The sequence below is a fragment of the Mustelus asterias genome, chromosome 8 (genome assembly GCF_964213995.1).
Source record: "Mustelus asterias chromosome 8, sMusAst1.hap1.1, whole genome shotgun sequence".
In the NCBI taxonomy this organism is placed as follows: domain Eukaryota; kingdom Metazoa; phylum Chordata; class Chondrichthyes; order Carcharhiniformes; family Triakidae; genus Mustelus; species Mustelus asterias.
The window spans coordinates 7,928,613-7,942,486 of record NC_135808.1 but is presented as its reverse complement, the minus strand read 5'-3'; the positions used below and the strand labels follow the sequence as shown (position 1 = coordinate 7,942,486).

The window sequence follows — 13,874 nt, the reverse complement described above, 5'->3', positions numbered from 1 at the left end:
GGTTTAAGGTGAGAGGGGAAAGATATAAAAGGGACCCGAGGGACAACTTTTTCACACAAAAGGTTTATAAGATGTAGAATTAGGCCATTCGGCCCATCGATTCCACTCCGCCATTCGATCATGGCCAATATGGCCCTCACCCCCATTTTCCTGTCTTCTCCCCATAACTCTTCAACCCATTACCAATTAAAAATCTGTCTAACTCCTCTTTAAATTTACTCACTGTCCCAGCATCCACCGCACTTTGGGGGAGTGAATTCCACAGATTCACAACCCTTTGGGAGAAGTCGTTTCTCCTCAACTCTGTTTTAAATTTGCTACCCCTGATCCTAAGACTAAGATGCCCTGAGAATGCCCCACCAGCGGAAGCATCCGCTCCACATCTACTTTATCCAGACCTTTTATCGTCTTGTATACCTCAATTTGATCTCCCCTCATTCTTCTAAATTCCAGCGAGTATAGGCCTAAACTATATAGGCCTAAACTGTTCAATCTCTCTTCATACGACAAACCCCTCATCTCTGGAATCAATCCAGTGAACCTCCTCTGAACTGCCCAATACCACTATATCGTTCCTCAAATAAGGGGACCAAAACTGCACACAATACTCCAAGTGGTGCGTGTATGGAATGAGCTGCCTGAGGGGGTGGTAGAGGCAGGTACGATTACAAAATTTAAAAGACATTTGGATAGGTACAAGGATGTGAAATGTTTAGCAGGATATAGGCCAAACGCAGGGCAAATGGGACTAGCTCAGTTTAGTATACCTGATCGGCATGGATGAGTTGGGCCGAAGGGCCTGTTTCCATGCTGTTTATCTCTCTGACTCTATCAGATCTAGGTAGAAGGCCATGAGGTGCTGATCAGGCCTCAGGCAAGCTGACCTGGTGTCACCAAGCAATTGAAGAACTAACATTTCTACAGCACCGACCACAATCTCAGCACATCGCAAAGGTGCTTCATTGTCAATTAAGTATGTTTTTTGAAGATGCGTCACCCAAAAGTTTTAAAGTTTATTTATTAGTGCTATAAGTAGGCTTACATTAACACCGCAATGAAGTTACTGTGAAAATCCCCTAGTCGCCACACTCCGGCACCTGTTTGGGTACACTGAGGGAGAATTTAGCACGGCCAATGCACCTAATCAGCACGTCTTTTGGACTGTGGGAGGGAACCGGAGCACCCGGAGGAAACCCACACAAACACGGGGAGAACGTACAAACTCCACACAGACAGTGACCGGAGGCCAGAATTGAACCCGGGTCCCTGGCGCTGTGAGGCAGCAATGCCAACCACTGTGCCCACCCCATGCCGTACATTCTGTACAACGCTCTGTAACTAGAGAATCGACCGCGATTAAACTGAACCGAGATTTTAAAAGTGTTTGCCGAGCACCAAAGGCAGAAGGAAGAGTGAAACGAAAGGCAACGCGTGTATTATTTTAACCCATCGGTGAGTTCAGAGGAGGCTGGAGTACATCATTGACAACCGGACACTTACTGTATGAAGAAATGTCGATCTCGTCAGGGAGTTCACTGATGTTCACTTCAAATCTGTCCTGCACGTCGTTCAGGATCTTGGCGTCATTCTCGTCCGACACGAAGGTGATAGCCAGCCCCTTGGTGCCGAACCGGCCAGCTCTGGCCACCTACAATGCAGAAACCAGGATGTTAGGGTTATCCCAGAATACTAATATACAAGACATTGGTAAGGCCACACCTGGAATACTGTGTATAGCTCTGGTCACCCTATTATAGAAAGGATATTATTAAACTAGAAAGAGTGCAGAAAAGATTTACTAGGATGCTACTGGGACTTGATAGTTGGAGTTATAAGGAGAGGCTGGATAGACTGGGACTTTTTCCCTGCAGCGTAGGAGGCTGAGGGGTGATCTTATAGAGGTCTATAAAATAATGAGGGGCATAGATCACTAAGATAGTCAATATCTTTTCCCAAAGGTCGGGGAGGCTAAAACTAGAGGCATAGGTTTAAGGTGTGAGGGGAGAGATACAAAAGGGTCCAGAGGGTGGTGAGTGTCTGGAACAAGCTGCCAAAGGCGGGCACAAATATTTTTCAAAATCTTGGTAGGTTTAAAATTGGGGAGAGGCGGAGAGGTACGAGGAGGAGATCCCAGAACTGAGGGCCCAGCCACCAGTAGTGCAATGCTAAAAACTGGGGAAGCTCAAAAGACTCAAACCTATAAATTCGGAGCAGGAGTGGGCCATTCGGCCCCTCAAACTGCTCTGCCATTCAATAAGATCATGGCTGATCTGATTGGAAACTCAACCCCACATTCCTGCCGATCCCCCAATAACCTTTCATCCTCTTGTTAATCAAGAATCTATCTAGCTCTCCCTTTAGGGGAGGTGATGGCCTCGTGGTATTATTTCTAGATTATTAATCTAGAAACAACTAGTGTTCTGGGGACCAGGGTTCGAATCCCGCCACGGCAGGTGGTGGAATTCGAATTCAATAAAAAATATCTGGAAATAAGAATCTACTGATGACTATGAAACCATTGTCGACTGTCGGAAAAACCCATCTGGTTCACTAATGTCCCTTTAGGGAAGGAAATCTGCCGTCCTTACCTGTTCTAGTCTACTCCAGAGCCACAGCAATGTGGTTGACTCTCAACTGCCCTCTGAAATGGCCCAGCAAGCCACTCAGTTCAAGGGCGACTAGGGATGGGCAATAAATGCTGGCCAGCCAGCGACACCCATGTCCCACAAATGAATTTTAAAAATCGTTAAAGACTCTGTTTCCATTCTGCCTTTTGAGCAAGAGAGTTCTAGAGACTCACCACCCTCAGAGAAAGAAAATTCTCATCTGTCTTAAATGACTGACTCCTTATTTTTAAACAGTGACCTCCAGTTCCAGCTTCTCTGATAATAGGAAACATTCACCCCACATCCACCCTGTCAAGACCCTTCAGGATCTTAAAAGGTTCAATCAAGTCACTTTCTAAACTCCAGTGGATACAAACCTAACCTCTCCAACCTTCCTCATAAGACAACTTAGATAGGCCTGGCTACCCAAAACTTAAAGTCATCAAGTTGTTACCACATCGGCAGCACCGTGGCACAGTGCTTCGCGCTCCTGCCTCACAGCGCCAGGGACCCAGGTTCGATTCCCGGCTTGGGTGGAGTCTGCACATTTTCCCCGTGTCAGCGTGGGTTTCCTCCGGGTGTTCCGGTTTCCTCCCACAGTCCAAAAGACGTACGGGTTAGGTTGATTGGCCATGCTAAATTGCCCCTTAGTATCAGGGGAAATTAGCAGGGTAAATACGCGGAGTTACAGGGATTGTGGTTGGTGCGGCTTGAACGGCCAAATGACCTCCTTCTGCACTGTAGGGATTCTATAAAGATGATAATATGCCAGCGTGACTACAGGTTTGGCCAAATAGCAGTGAACATAGTGTCGGGAGAAATGGGTCATTTTCAGCTGGGATTGTGGGGATAGGGCCCGGGTGGGATTGTGGTCGGTGCAGACTTGATGGGCCGAATGGCCTCCTTCTGCACTGTCGGGATTCTATGAACGAGAACAAAGTTCACCGCAGGAAACGCAATTAGTTTCAGCAGAGAAGGAAAGGGAGCTCTACCCTGTGTAAGTAGGTGTCGGAGTCCTCCGGCATGTCGTAGTTAAACACAATGTTGACTCTCTCGATGTCCATGCCACGGCCAAATAGGTTGGTGGCGACCAGAATCCGCCGCTGGAAATCCTTGAACTGCTGGTAGCGGGATAACCTGGAGAAAGGAAACAAATTCACCATAATCTTTTAATTCAGTGCTTTGGGGGGGGGTGAGGGGGGAGTTAGAGAAAATTAGAATGCTCTGGTACCGGGAAACAAACACAAGCACCAAGGTGCTGAAGCTAGAATGATCTTAGCTCAGGTGGAGGCGGGCACATTACAAACTGGGTTCAGTGCCTCGGAGTAGGGCAACAAGAGTCAGCCGAGGGATCATAGTCCTGGTTATTGATATGCAAACCCCACCTCAGCACGCACACATGTTTTATATACAGTATGAAGTCTCACAACACCAGGTTAAAGTCCAACAGGTTTATTTGGAATCACGAGCTTTCGGAGCCCTGCTTCTTCATAGGTTCACAAACACGGCATATATAGACAGAGACTCAATTGCAAGATAATGTTTGGAATGTGAGTCATTACAGACAATCAAGTCTTTAAGGTAATTAAGTCTTTACAGGTACAGCCAATGCGAGTGGAGAGAGGGATAATCAGAGGTTAAAGAGGTGTGAATTGTCTCAAGCCAGGACAGTTAGTAAGGTTTTGCAAGCCCAGGACAAGTGGTGGGGGTTACAGATAGTGTGACATGAACCCAAGATCCCGGTTGAAGCTGTCCTCATGTGTGCAGAATTCTCCACTCACCTGATGAAGGAGCAGTGCACCGAAAGCTCGTGTTACCAAATAAACCTGTTGGACTTTAACCTAGTGCTGTGAGACTTCTTACTGTGCCCACCTCAGTCCAACGCCAGCATCTCCACATCATATATTATATAGATGTGAAGCCCTCAGCAGTTGGATAGCCCGCACTTGCAACCAGTTGAACAAAGTTAAGGGAAGGTGATGAGTGCAGGAAACCCACCAAGTTAAATAAAACCTTGTCATGGGTGGCACGATGGCACAGTGGTTAGTACGACTGCCTCACAGCGCCAGGGACCCGGGTTCGATTCCCGACTTGGGTCACTGTCTGTGCAGAGTCCTGTGTAGAGTTTGCACATTCTCCCGTGGGAGAGTTCTCCCTGTGTCTGCATGGGTTTCCTCCGGGTGCTCCGGTTTCCTCCCACAGTCCAAAGATGTGTGGGTTAGGTGGATTGGCCGTGCTAAATTGCCCCTTAGTGTCAGGGGGACTCTCTAGGGTAAATACATGGGGTCATGGGGATAGGGCCTGGGTGGGATTGTGGTCAATGCAGACTCGATGGGCTGGAAGGCCTCCTTCTGCACTGTAGGGATCTATGATTCCACAGGTAACCAGAGGACACCGATGGATGAAGACTGGGTAGAGGGGGAGATGAGGGAAGGGAAACAGAAAGTCAGTGAGTTCTGATCTGGAACAGGCTGTCTCGGAGCAGATTCCACAGTAACGTTTAACAAGGGGTTGCAGCCTCCTCTGTGCTGAATGACCCAGTGACACTTGGAAATGAAAATCTGTGCAGGGGGAGGGAGAAAGAGCAAGGCAGCAGGGCTAATTGGATAACTCTTTTGAAGAACTGGCACTGGTTACCATGCCATTCCACACTCCATTCCCTTGCCAGCCAAGGGTAAGCTCTCCCTCTCTCTGACCAGCTCAGTCACTGAGCATGGCCGCACTCACCTCTCCTCCTGAGGCATGCCTCGGTGGATGGCTATGGCGGGGAAGTTCTGCTCGACCAGGAGCTGTGCCAAGGCGATGCAACGCTGCACTGACTTCACGAAGATCACCACCTGCAGAGAAAGATAGTTTGGGTGTGTTTTAGAAGATAGGAGCAGGAGGAGGCCATTCGGCCCTTCGAGCCTGCTCCGCCATTCATCACGATCATAGCTGATCATCCAACCCAATAGCCTAATCCTGCTTTCTCCCCATAACCTTTGATGCCATCATTCCCAAGTGCTGTATCCTGCCGCCTCTTGAATACATTCAATGTTTTGGCATCAACTACTTCCTGTGGTAATGAATTCCACAGGCTCACCACTTCTTTGGGTGAAGAAATGTCTCCTCACCTCCGTCCTAAATGGTCTACCCTGAATCCTCCGACTGAGACCCCTGGTTCTGGACTCCCCCACCATTGGGAACATCCTCTCTACATCTACCCTGTCTAGTCCTGTTAGAATTTTATAAGTCTCTATGAAATCCCCCCTCATTCATCTGAACTCCAGCGAAAACAATCCTAACCTAGTCAATCTCTCTTCATACATCAGTCCCGCCATCCCCGGAATCAGCCTGGTAAACCTGGGAGAGTTCGCTGAGTTCGTGGCAAGCTGAAGCTCTTCAGTTTAAGGCCCACCTGCTCCCCGCGAGGGGACCATCCCAAAAAAAATAAATTTGCAGCTAATTAGCGTGCAGAGTTTCTCTGGGATAGCAGCTGCTGGACTCTTTTTGTTGCCTCAGAACCTCTCGGGTAACAAAAGAAAATAAATGACTGGATTTCAGTTCTCGTGTAGATTTTTAAAAATCAAACGAAGCTACAATTTATTGTGGGTGGCACAGTAGCATAGTGGTTAACATTGCTGCCTCACGTGCCAGGAGCCCGGGTTCGAATCCCGGCTTAGGTCACTGTCTGTGCGGAGTCTGCACAATCTCTCCGTGTCTGCGTGGGTTTCCTCCGGGTGCTCCGGATTCCTCCCACAGTCCGAAAGATGTGCTGGTTAGGGTGCATTGGCCGTGCTAAATTCTCCCTCAGTGTACCCGAACAGGCGCCAGAGTGTGGCGACTGGGGGATTTTCACAGTAACTTCATTGCAGTGTTAATGTAAGCCTATTTGTGACACTATTAAAATAAACTTTAAATAAATGAAAACAAAAAGTGTGATATCAAGAGCAGAATGGCCTTTCATGATCTCTTACAATATACAAATAGGTACGAATTGCTTTAAACTGAGCCATGACATTTAAATGTCGTGGAATGATTATTAATGGCGACGCAGTGGTTAGCCCTGCTGCCTCACAGAGCCAGGGGCCCGGGTTGGATTCCGTCCTTGGTTCACTGTGCAGAGTCTGCACCTTCTCCCCGTGGGTGGGTTTCCTCCGGGCGCTCTGGTTTCCTCCTACACTCCAAAGATGTGCAGGTTAGGTGGATTGGCCATGCTAAATTGCCCCTTAATGTCAGGGGGATTTGCAGGGTAAATACATGGGGTCACAGGGATAGGGCCTGGGTGGGATTGTGGTCGGTGCAGACTCGTTGGGCTGAATGACCTCCTTCTGCACTGTAGGGTTCTATGATTCTCTGAAGAGGTGATGGTGACCTGGGCGATATCTATCTCTCAGCCAACGTCAAAATCGGATCATTTTCACATTGTTGCTGACAAGAGCTCTTGTTGTAGCTAAACAGACTGCCGGGTTTCCAACCTCACAACAGTGGCTGCGCATCACTGTCTGTGAAGCACTGTGGGGTTGGACAGGCACAATATAATTGCGAGTCTTTCTGACCCTCCCGTTGAGAAACCAAGGAATTGGAGGCGACACTGGTTTTATTTCCCACCTTGACCTTACCCTCCATGTAGGGCGGAATGGGTGTAACACCAACATTCCTCTCAATCCCTTGGGAATCATGTCTAAAAGTGCACCCGTCCCCCCGCCAATCTCCAGAGAATGTATCTTCAACTTTTCAGTTCACTAACCCAGTTAGAAAATCCTTAAATAAAGACAAGAATGCTGGATATACACAGCAGATATCTCTGAAAGGACAGCACCACAACACCTTCTTTTCACCCCATTTAGACATTGGGGCTAACCCATATGGACCCAGCAGTATTGCTCTTTTAAAATTCATTTATTAGTGTCACAAGTAGGCTTACTTGTCAGAGGCGGAGTGGTATTTCCTTCCCTAAAGGACATTAGTGAACCAGATGGGTTTTTCCAACAATCGACAATGGTTTCATGGTCATCAGTAGATTCTTAATTCCAGACATTTTTTTTTATTGAATTCAAATTCCACCATCTGCAGTGGTGGGATTTGAACCCTGGTGGTATTATCCCGAGACTATTAATCCAGAAACTCAGCTAATGTTCTGGGGACCTGGGTTCGAATCCCACCACGGCAGATGGTGGAATTTGAATTCAATTAAAAAAAATATCTGGAATTAAGAATCTACTAACGACCATGAAACCATTGTCGATTGTTGGAAAAACCCATCTGGTTCACTAATGTCTTTTAAAGAAGGAAATCTGCCATCCTTACCTGGTCTGGCCTACAAGTGACTCCAGAGCCACAGCAATGTGGTTGACTCTTAACTGCCCTCAAGGTCAACTAAGGACAGGCAATAAATGCTGGCCAACCAGCGACACCCATGTCCCACGAATGAATTTTAAAAATTTACACTGCAACGAAGTTACTGTGAAAATCCCCGAGCCCCCGAATCCGGCACCTAATCGGGTATACTGAGGGAGAATTTAGCACCTAACCAGCACGTCTTTCGGACTGTGGGAGGAAACCGGAGCACCCGGAGGAAACCCACGCAGACATGGGGAGAACATGCAGACTCCACACGGACAGCGACCCGAGCCGGGAGTCGAACCTGGGTCCCTGGCGCCGTGAGGCAGCGGTGCTAACCCACTGTGCCACCGCACCGCCCACACGGCTCCTCTCCGCTGAGGGGAAGGGGCTAGGGGAAGGTGTCGTTACCTGGTTGAACTCCAGAACATCGAGCAGGTCAAAGAGCTTGCGGTTCTTTTCGTTGTCTTTCAGCTTGACATAGTATTGCTGCAGGCCGTGCAGGGTCAGCTTGGTTTCATCGTCCACAAAGATCTCCATCGGCTGTGAAGCAAATTACCCCACTGTTAAATCCGCACCCCCCTCTAGGCAGCCTCTGAGCTTTGCCACTCCGAGGCAACCCCAGTTGTCCACACACGAGACAGACCCCACCCCCAGCCCACCACATTGCCCCAGAAGCAGCAAAGGATAGCAGTCTTGTACTAATGTCGTGTTGAACGATGGCAATGGGAAGGTCATCGACACTTTGTAAAATGAACGTCTGCATTTTTCAAGTGAGAGGTTACGCTGGTCTTAAACCCTCTCCCATACCTCAGCTAAGTTTACCATGCAGAAAAACATCTTATCACTGCAAAGGCACAGACAAAGCCTGTACGTGCTCCAATACAGAAGATTGAGGGATGCTCTAAGGTGATTAAAGGAATCAACGAGAGAGAGAGAGAGAGAACGAGGAGAGAGAGAACGAGGAGAGAGAGAAAGAGGAGAGAAAGAGGAGAGAGAGAAAGAGGAGAGAGAGAAAGAGGAGAGAGAGAAAGAGGAGAGGGAGGATGGGGCGGGAAAAAAGAAACTATTTCCTTGGGTGGGGAAGTTAGAAATCTCAGAATCCCTACACTTCAGAAGGAGGCCATTCAGCCCTTTAAGTGTGCTCCGACAACAATTCCCCCCCTAGGCCCTATCCCTGTAACCACACGGTTTACCCTGCTAATCCCCCTGACACTGAGGGGCAATTTAGCATGGCTAATGGACCTAATCTGCACATGTCTAGACTGTGGGAGGAAACCGAAGCACCCGGAGGAAACCCATGCAGACATGGGGAGAATGTGTAAACTCCACACAGACAGTGACTGTGCGCACCAAAGTTGGTCATTTGAGTGAGGTACCAGTCAGAGATGCACCATAGGAAGCATCCTTTCCGGATATATCACAGCTTGGTATGGCTCCTGCTCTGCCCAAGACCACAAGAAACTACAAAGGGATTGTGAACATAGCCCAATCCATCAAGCAAACCAGCCTCCCATCCATTGATTCTGTCTACACTTACCGCTGCCTCGGAAAAGCAGCCAGCATAATTAAGGACCCCACACACCCCGGACATTCTCTCTTCCACCTTCTTCCATCGGGAAAAAGATACAAAAGTCTGAGGTCACGTACCAACCGACTCAAGAACAGCTTCTTCCCTGCTGCTGTCAGACTTTTGAATGGACCTATCTCATATTAAGTTGATCTTTCTCTACACCCTAGCTATGACTGTAACACTTCATTCTGCATTCTCTCCTTTCCTTCTCTATGAACGGTATGCTTTGTCTGTAAAGCGCGCAAGAAACAATACTTTTCACTGTATCCAAATGCGTGACAAAATTACCCTAGATATGAATGTAACCCTAGCTATGATTGTAAGACTGTATTTCACACCCTCTCCTTTCCTTCTCCCCTATGTACTCTATGAACGGTATGCTTTGTCCGCAATGTGCACGAGAAACAATACTTTTCACTGTATCCCAATACATGTGACAATAATAAATCAAATCAAATGTGCTACAATATCAGAGCCCCCAGAAGCAGAAGAGAGAACGGCGAAGGGAAACTTCACTGAACAAATTTTCCAAGATTGGCAGTGACAGCATGCCCTTCAGTGCCAGGCCGGTCACAGGGGTTCAAGGGTCAGACAGTCTGTCACCACCCTCCCCACCCCATACAGCATCAGAAAGGATGGAGGAAATATACTGCGTTTGGAAAGACAACAAATACTTCAGCGTTTAGAGAGTTAACAAAATAAAACAGGAGCCAAAGGAATTATACCTACACAGTCTTAATAGAATTACAAGATTTCAAGAGGGCGGCACAGTGGTTAGCACTGCTGCCTCTCAGCGCCAGGGACCCGGGTCCGATTCTGGCCTCGCGTCACTGTCTGTGTGGAGTTTGCACATTCTCCCCCTGTCTGTGTGGGTTTCCTCCGGGTGCCCCGGTTTCCTCCCACAGTCGAAAGACGTGCGGGTAAGGTTGATTGGCCATGTTAAATTGACCTTTAGTGTCAGGGAGATTAGCAGGGTAAATATGACGGGTTACAGGAATAGGGCTTGGGTGGGATTGTTGTCGGTGCAGACTCAATGGGCCGAATGGCCTCCTTCTGCACTGTAGGGAATCTATTCTATGGATTCTAAGAAGAAATTAGATATAGCTCTTGGGGCTAAAGGGACATGGGAGGAAGGGGGGATCAGGATATTGAATTCGATGATCAGCTATGATCGTGATGAACGGCGGAGCAAGCTCGAAGGGCCGAATGGCCTCCTCCTGCTTCTAGTTTCTATGTTTCTACTGATTCAGCCTTACCTGGTCTAAAGCTTGCAATTCTGAGCAACACACTTTATAGGGGTGTCTACGCACATCCCCCACCCCTCCCCAAATTACGGGAATCAGAGGATCCTTAGCTTTATTAAGAGGCACTGGGTACAAAAGCAAGCAAGGAAGTTGTACTAAAATTTAATGAAATCCTGTTTGGCCCCAGCTAGAGCATGGTGCTCAATGCTCAAAGCAACACTTCAGAAAGGATATTGTGGCCTGAGAGAGGGTGCAGGAGAGACTTACCAGAAACGATGGCAGGGATGAGGGACTTGTTATTTGGAACTGGAGAAACTGGGGTTGCTGACTTGAGAGCAGAGAAGCTGAAGAGAAGATTGAGTTGATATAATCAAATTCATGAGGTTTTGATCTGGGAAAGACTGGGGAGCTCTATGTTGGCAGGCAGAGAATCAATGGGCCATTTAGCCTCCTTTTAGGGTGACATGGTGGCACAGTGGTTAGCACTGCTGCCTCACATAGCCAGGGATTGGAGTTCGATTCCCGGCTTGGGTGACTGTGCGGAGTTTGCACGTTCTCCCCGTGTCTGCGTGGGGTTCCCCCACGTGCTCTGGTTTCCTCCTACAGATGTGCTGGTTAGAGTGCATTGACCCGAACAGGTATCGGAGTGTTGGGGAATTTCACAGTAACGTCATTGCAGTGTTAATGTAAGCCTTACTTATGCCTAATAAACTTTAAACTCTGCGCTGAAAAATCTATGTTTCCACATGGAGTTTTGATGGGAGTCAGCAAGAAGGAACCATGCCGGCTGGCAGGAGGGCCGGTAACTAGCAGACATTCATTTAAGTAAGAAGTCTCGGAACACCAGGTTAAAGTCCAACAGGTCTATTTGGAATCACGAGCTTTCGGAGCGCTGCTCCTTCATCAGGTGAGTGGAGAGGTAGGTTCACAAGCAGGGCATATATAGACAAGGCACAATTGCAAGATAATGGTTAGAATGCAAGTCTTTACAAGTAATCAAGTTTTTACAGGTACAGACTGCAATTGTGTCTTTGCCTATATATGCCGTGCTTGCGAACCTACTTCTCCACTCACCTGAGGAAGGGGCAGTGCTCCGAAAGCTCATGATTCCAAATAAACCTGTTGGATTTTAACCTGGTGCCGTGAGACTTCTTACTGTGCCTACCCCAGTCCAACGCCGGCATCTCCCCGTAACATTAATTTAAGGGCAAAAGAGCCAGAGGCAAGATTAAGCGAAACTTTCAACGAGGCAATCCTAAGGAAACAGATGACTTTTCAAACAAAAACTTAGAAAAAGAAAGATCTATGGAAGAAAGAGCGGGGGAGTGAGACTAACGAGTTAGCTTTTACAAAGAGCTGGCGCAGGCACCATGGGTCGAATGGCCTTGTCTTGTGCTGAACCATTTTGTGAAATACCCAGGGGTGCCCCCATCTGGACATGGGTGGCACCAATAACCCGTTTGAGACCGCGGTCTAGTCCAATGTCTGAAAACAACCCAAACCGTTAAGGAGATTAAAGAACTCAGAAAAACGGATAGTTTCAACCTCATGGTTCAAACAGGAACTTAACACAGAAACTAAACAGAATGTTCTCAGCTGGGAATTAGCAATCCGTTAAATATTAAACCCTTTTAAACAGCTGCAACACTGGCAGGTTCAACAGTTTTGCATCGGATTTACAGCACGAACACAGGCCATTCGGCCCATCTGGGTTTGTGCTGATGATTATGTTCCACATGAGCCTCCCTCACAATTCTTTCCCCTATCCCTATTAGCGTATCCATAGAATCCCTACAGTGCAGAATGAGGCCATTTGGCCCATCGAGTCTGCACCAACAATAATCCCATTCCATCCCCGTAACCCCACATATTTACCCTGCTAATCCCTCTAACCTGCGCATCTCAGGACATTAAGGGGCAATTTATCACGGCCAATCAACCTAACTCGCACATCTTTGGACTGTGGGAGGAAACCGGAGCGCAGCCGGAGGAAACCCACGCAGTGGCCGGGAGAATGTACAAACTCCACACTGACCCAAGCTGGGAATCGAACCCGGGTCCCTGGTGCTGTGAGGCAGCAGTGCTAACCACTGTGCCACCAAGGATTGAGGTCACGCCCTTTATGGGGTGTGGGGGTGAGGCTCATATGAAGGATCTAAGCCAGCACAGGCCAGCTGGGCCAAATGGTCTGTTCCACTGAACTGCAATGTAAAATGCAACTCCTTTTTTGTGTTTAAGCCCAGCGAACCTTTTCCCCCACTCCCATTTCCATAAACATTAATACAAGACTCTCAGAGCTATAGAGCAGTCCAAAGAATTCCGTGCAGACAGACAAGGTGGAATGTCCCCTGTCGGAAACTAAATTCGAAACACCATTAACAAGAAGGATTTCACCACCCGCTCCCCCCGGAAGGTAATGTAAAGAAAACTATATTTACTGAGGCAAACCAAACAGTCTATTGTGGCTGCTGAGAGAGAAATAAATCCACTTAACGCACGTGCACAGCGGCTAAAGATTTCTGCAAAAGGCATTAAATTCCGTGGGGCAGAGATTCCCTCTCATGGGCTGTCGGACTGTCCGAATGCAACACGCATCTCACATTTCCCCAAGTTGAACGCAATTGTTTTCTCTTCGGCGGAGAGAAAGTCAGCTGGGTTCACTGTACATACATCCCTTTCTGTCTAATATCCCTGGTGCCCGCTTGTGTCCGGGTGATCCATTTGGAATATTGTGAGCAGTTTTGGGCCTCATACTTAAGGGAGGATGTGCTGGCCTTGGAGGCGGTCCAGAGGAGATTCACGAGAATGATCCCAGGAATGAAGGGTTTGTCGTATGAGGAACGGTTGAGGAGTCTGGGTCTGTACTCGATAGAGTTTAGAAGGATGGGGGGTGGGATCTAATTGAAACTTAGGGGCGGCACAGTGGTTAGCACTGCTGCCTCAGAGCGCCAGGGGCCCGGGTTCGATTCCTGGCCTTGGGTCACTGTCTGATGTGGAGTTTGCACGTTAGAACATAGAAAAACTACAGCACAAACAGGCCCTTCGGCCCACAAGTTGTGCCGAACACATCCCAACCTTCTAGACCTACCTATAACCCTCCATCCTGTTAATCTCCATGTACTCATCCAG

At 48.0% G+C, this 13,874-nt stretch overlaps 1 protein-coding gene across 1 annotated transcript in view; it reads right to left on the bottom strand.

Annotated features, from left to right (window-relative positions):
- The window catches only part of LOC144496822 (spliceosome RNA helicase DDX39B), a 45,303-nt gene that overhangs the window by 4,104 nt on the left and 27,325 nt on the right, over window positions 1-13,874 (bottom strand). Inside the window, exons 7-10 of the mRNA XM_078217375.1 lie at window positions 8,340-8,471; window positions 5,334-5,443; window positions 3,599-3,743; window positions 1,501-1,648 (exon numbers count right to left, since the gene is read on the bottom strand). Of these exons, the coding sequence (XP_078073501.1) occupies window positions 1,501-1,648; window positions 3,599-3,743; window positions 5,334-5,443; window positions 8,340-8,471 (535 nt within the window). The remainder of the gene's footprint in view (window positions 1-1,500; window positions 1,649-3,598; window positions 3,744-5,333; window positions 5,444-8,339; window positions 8,472-13,874) is intronic.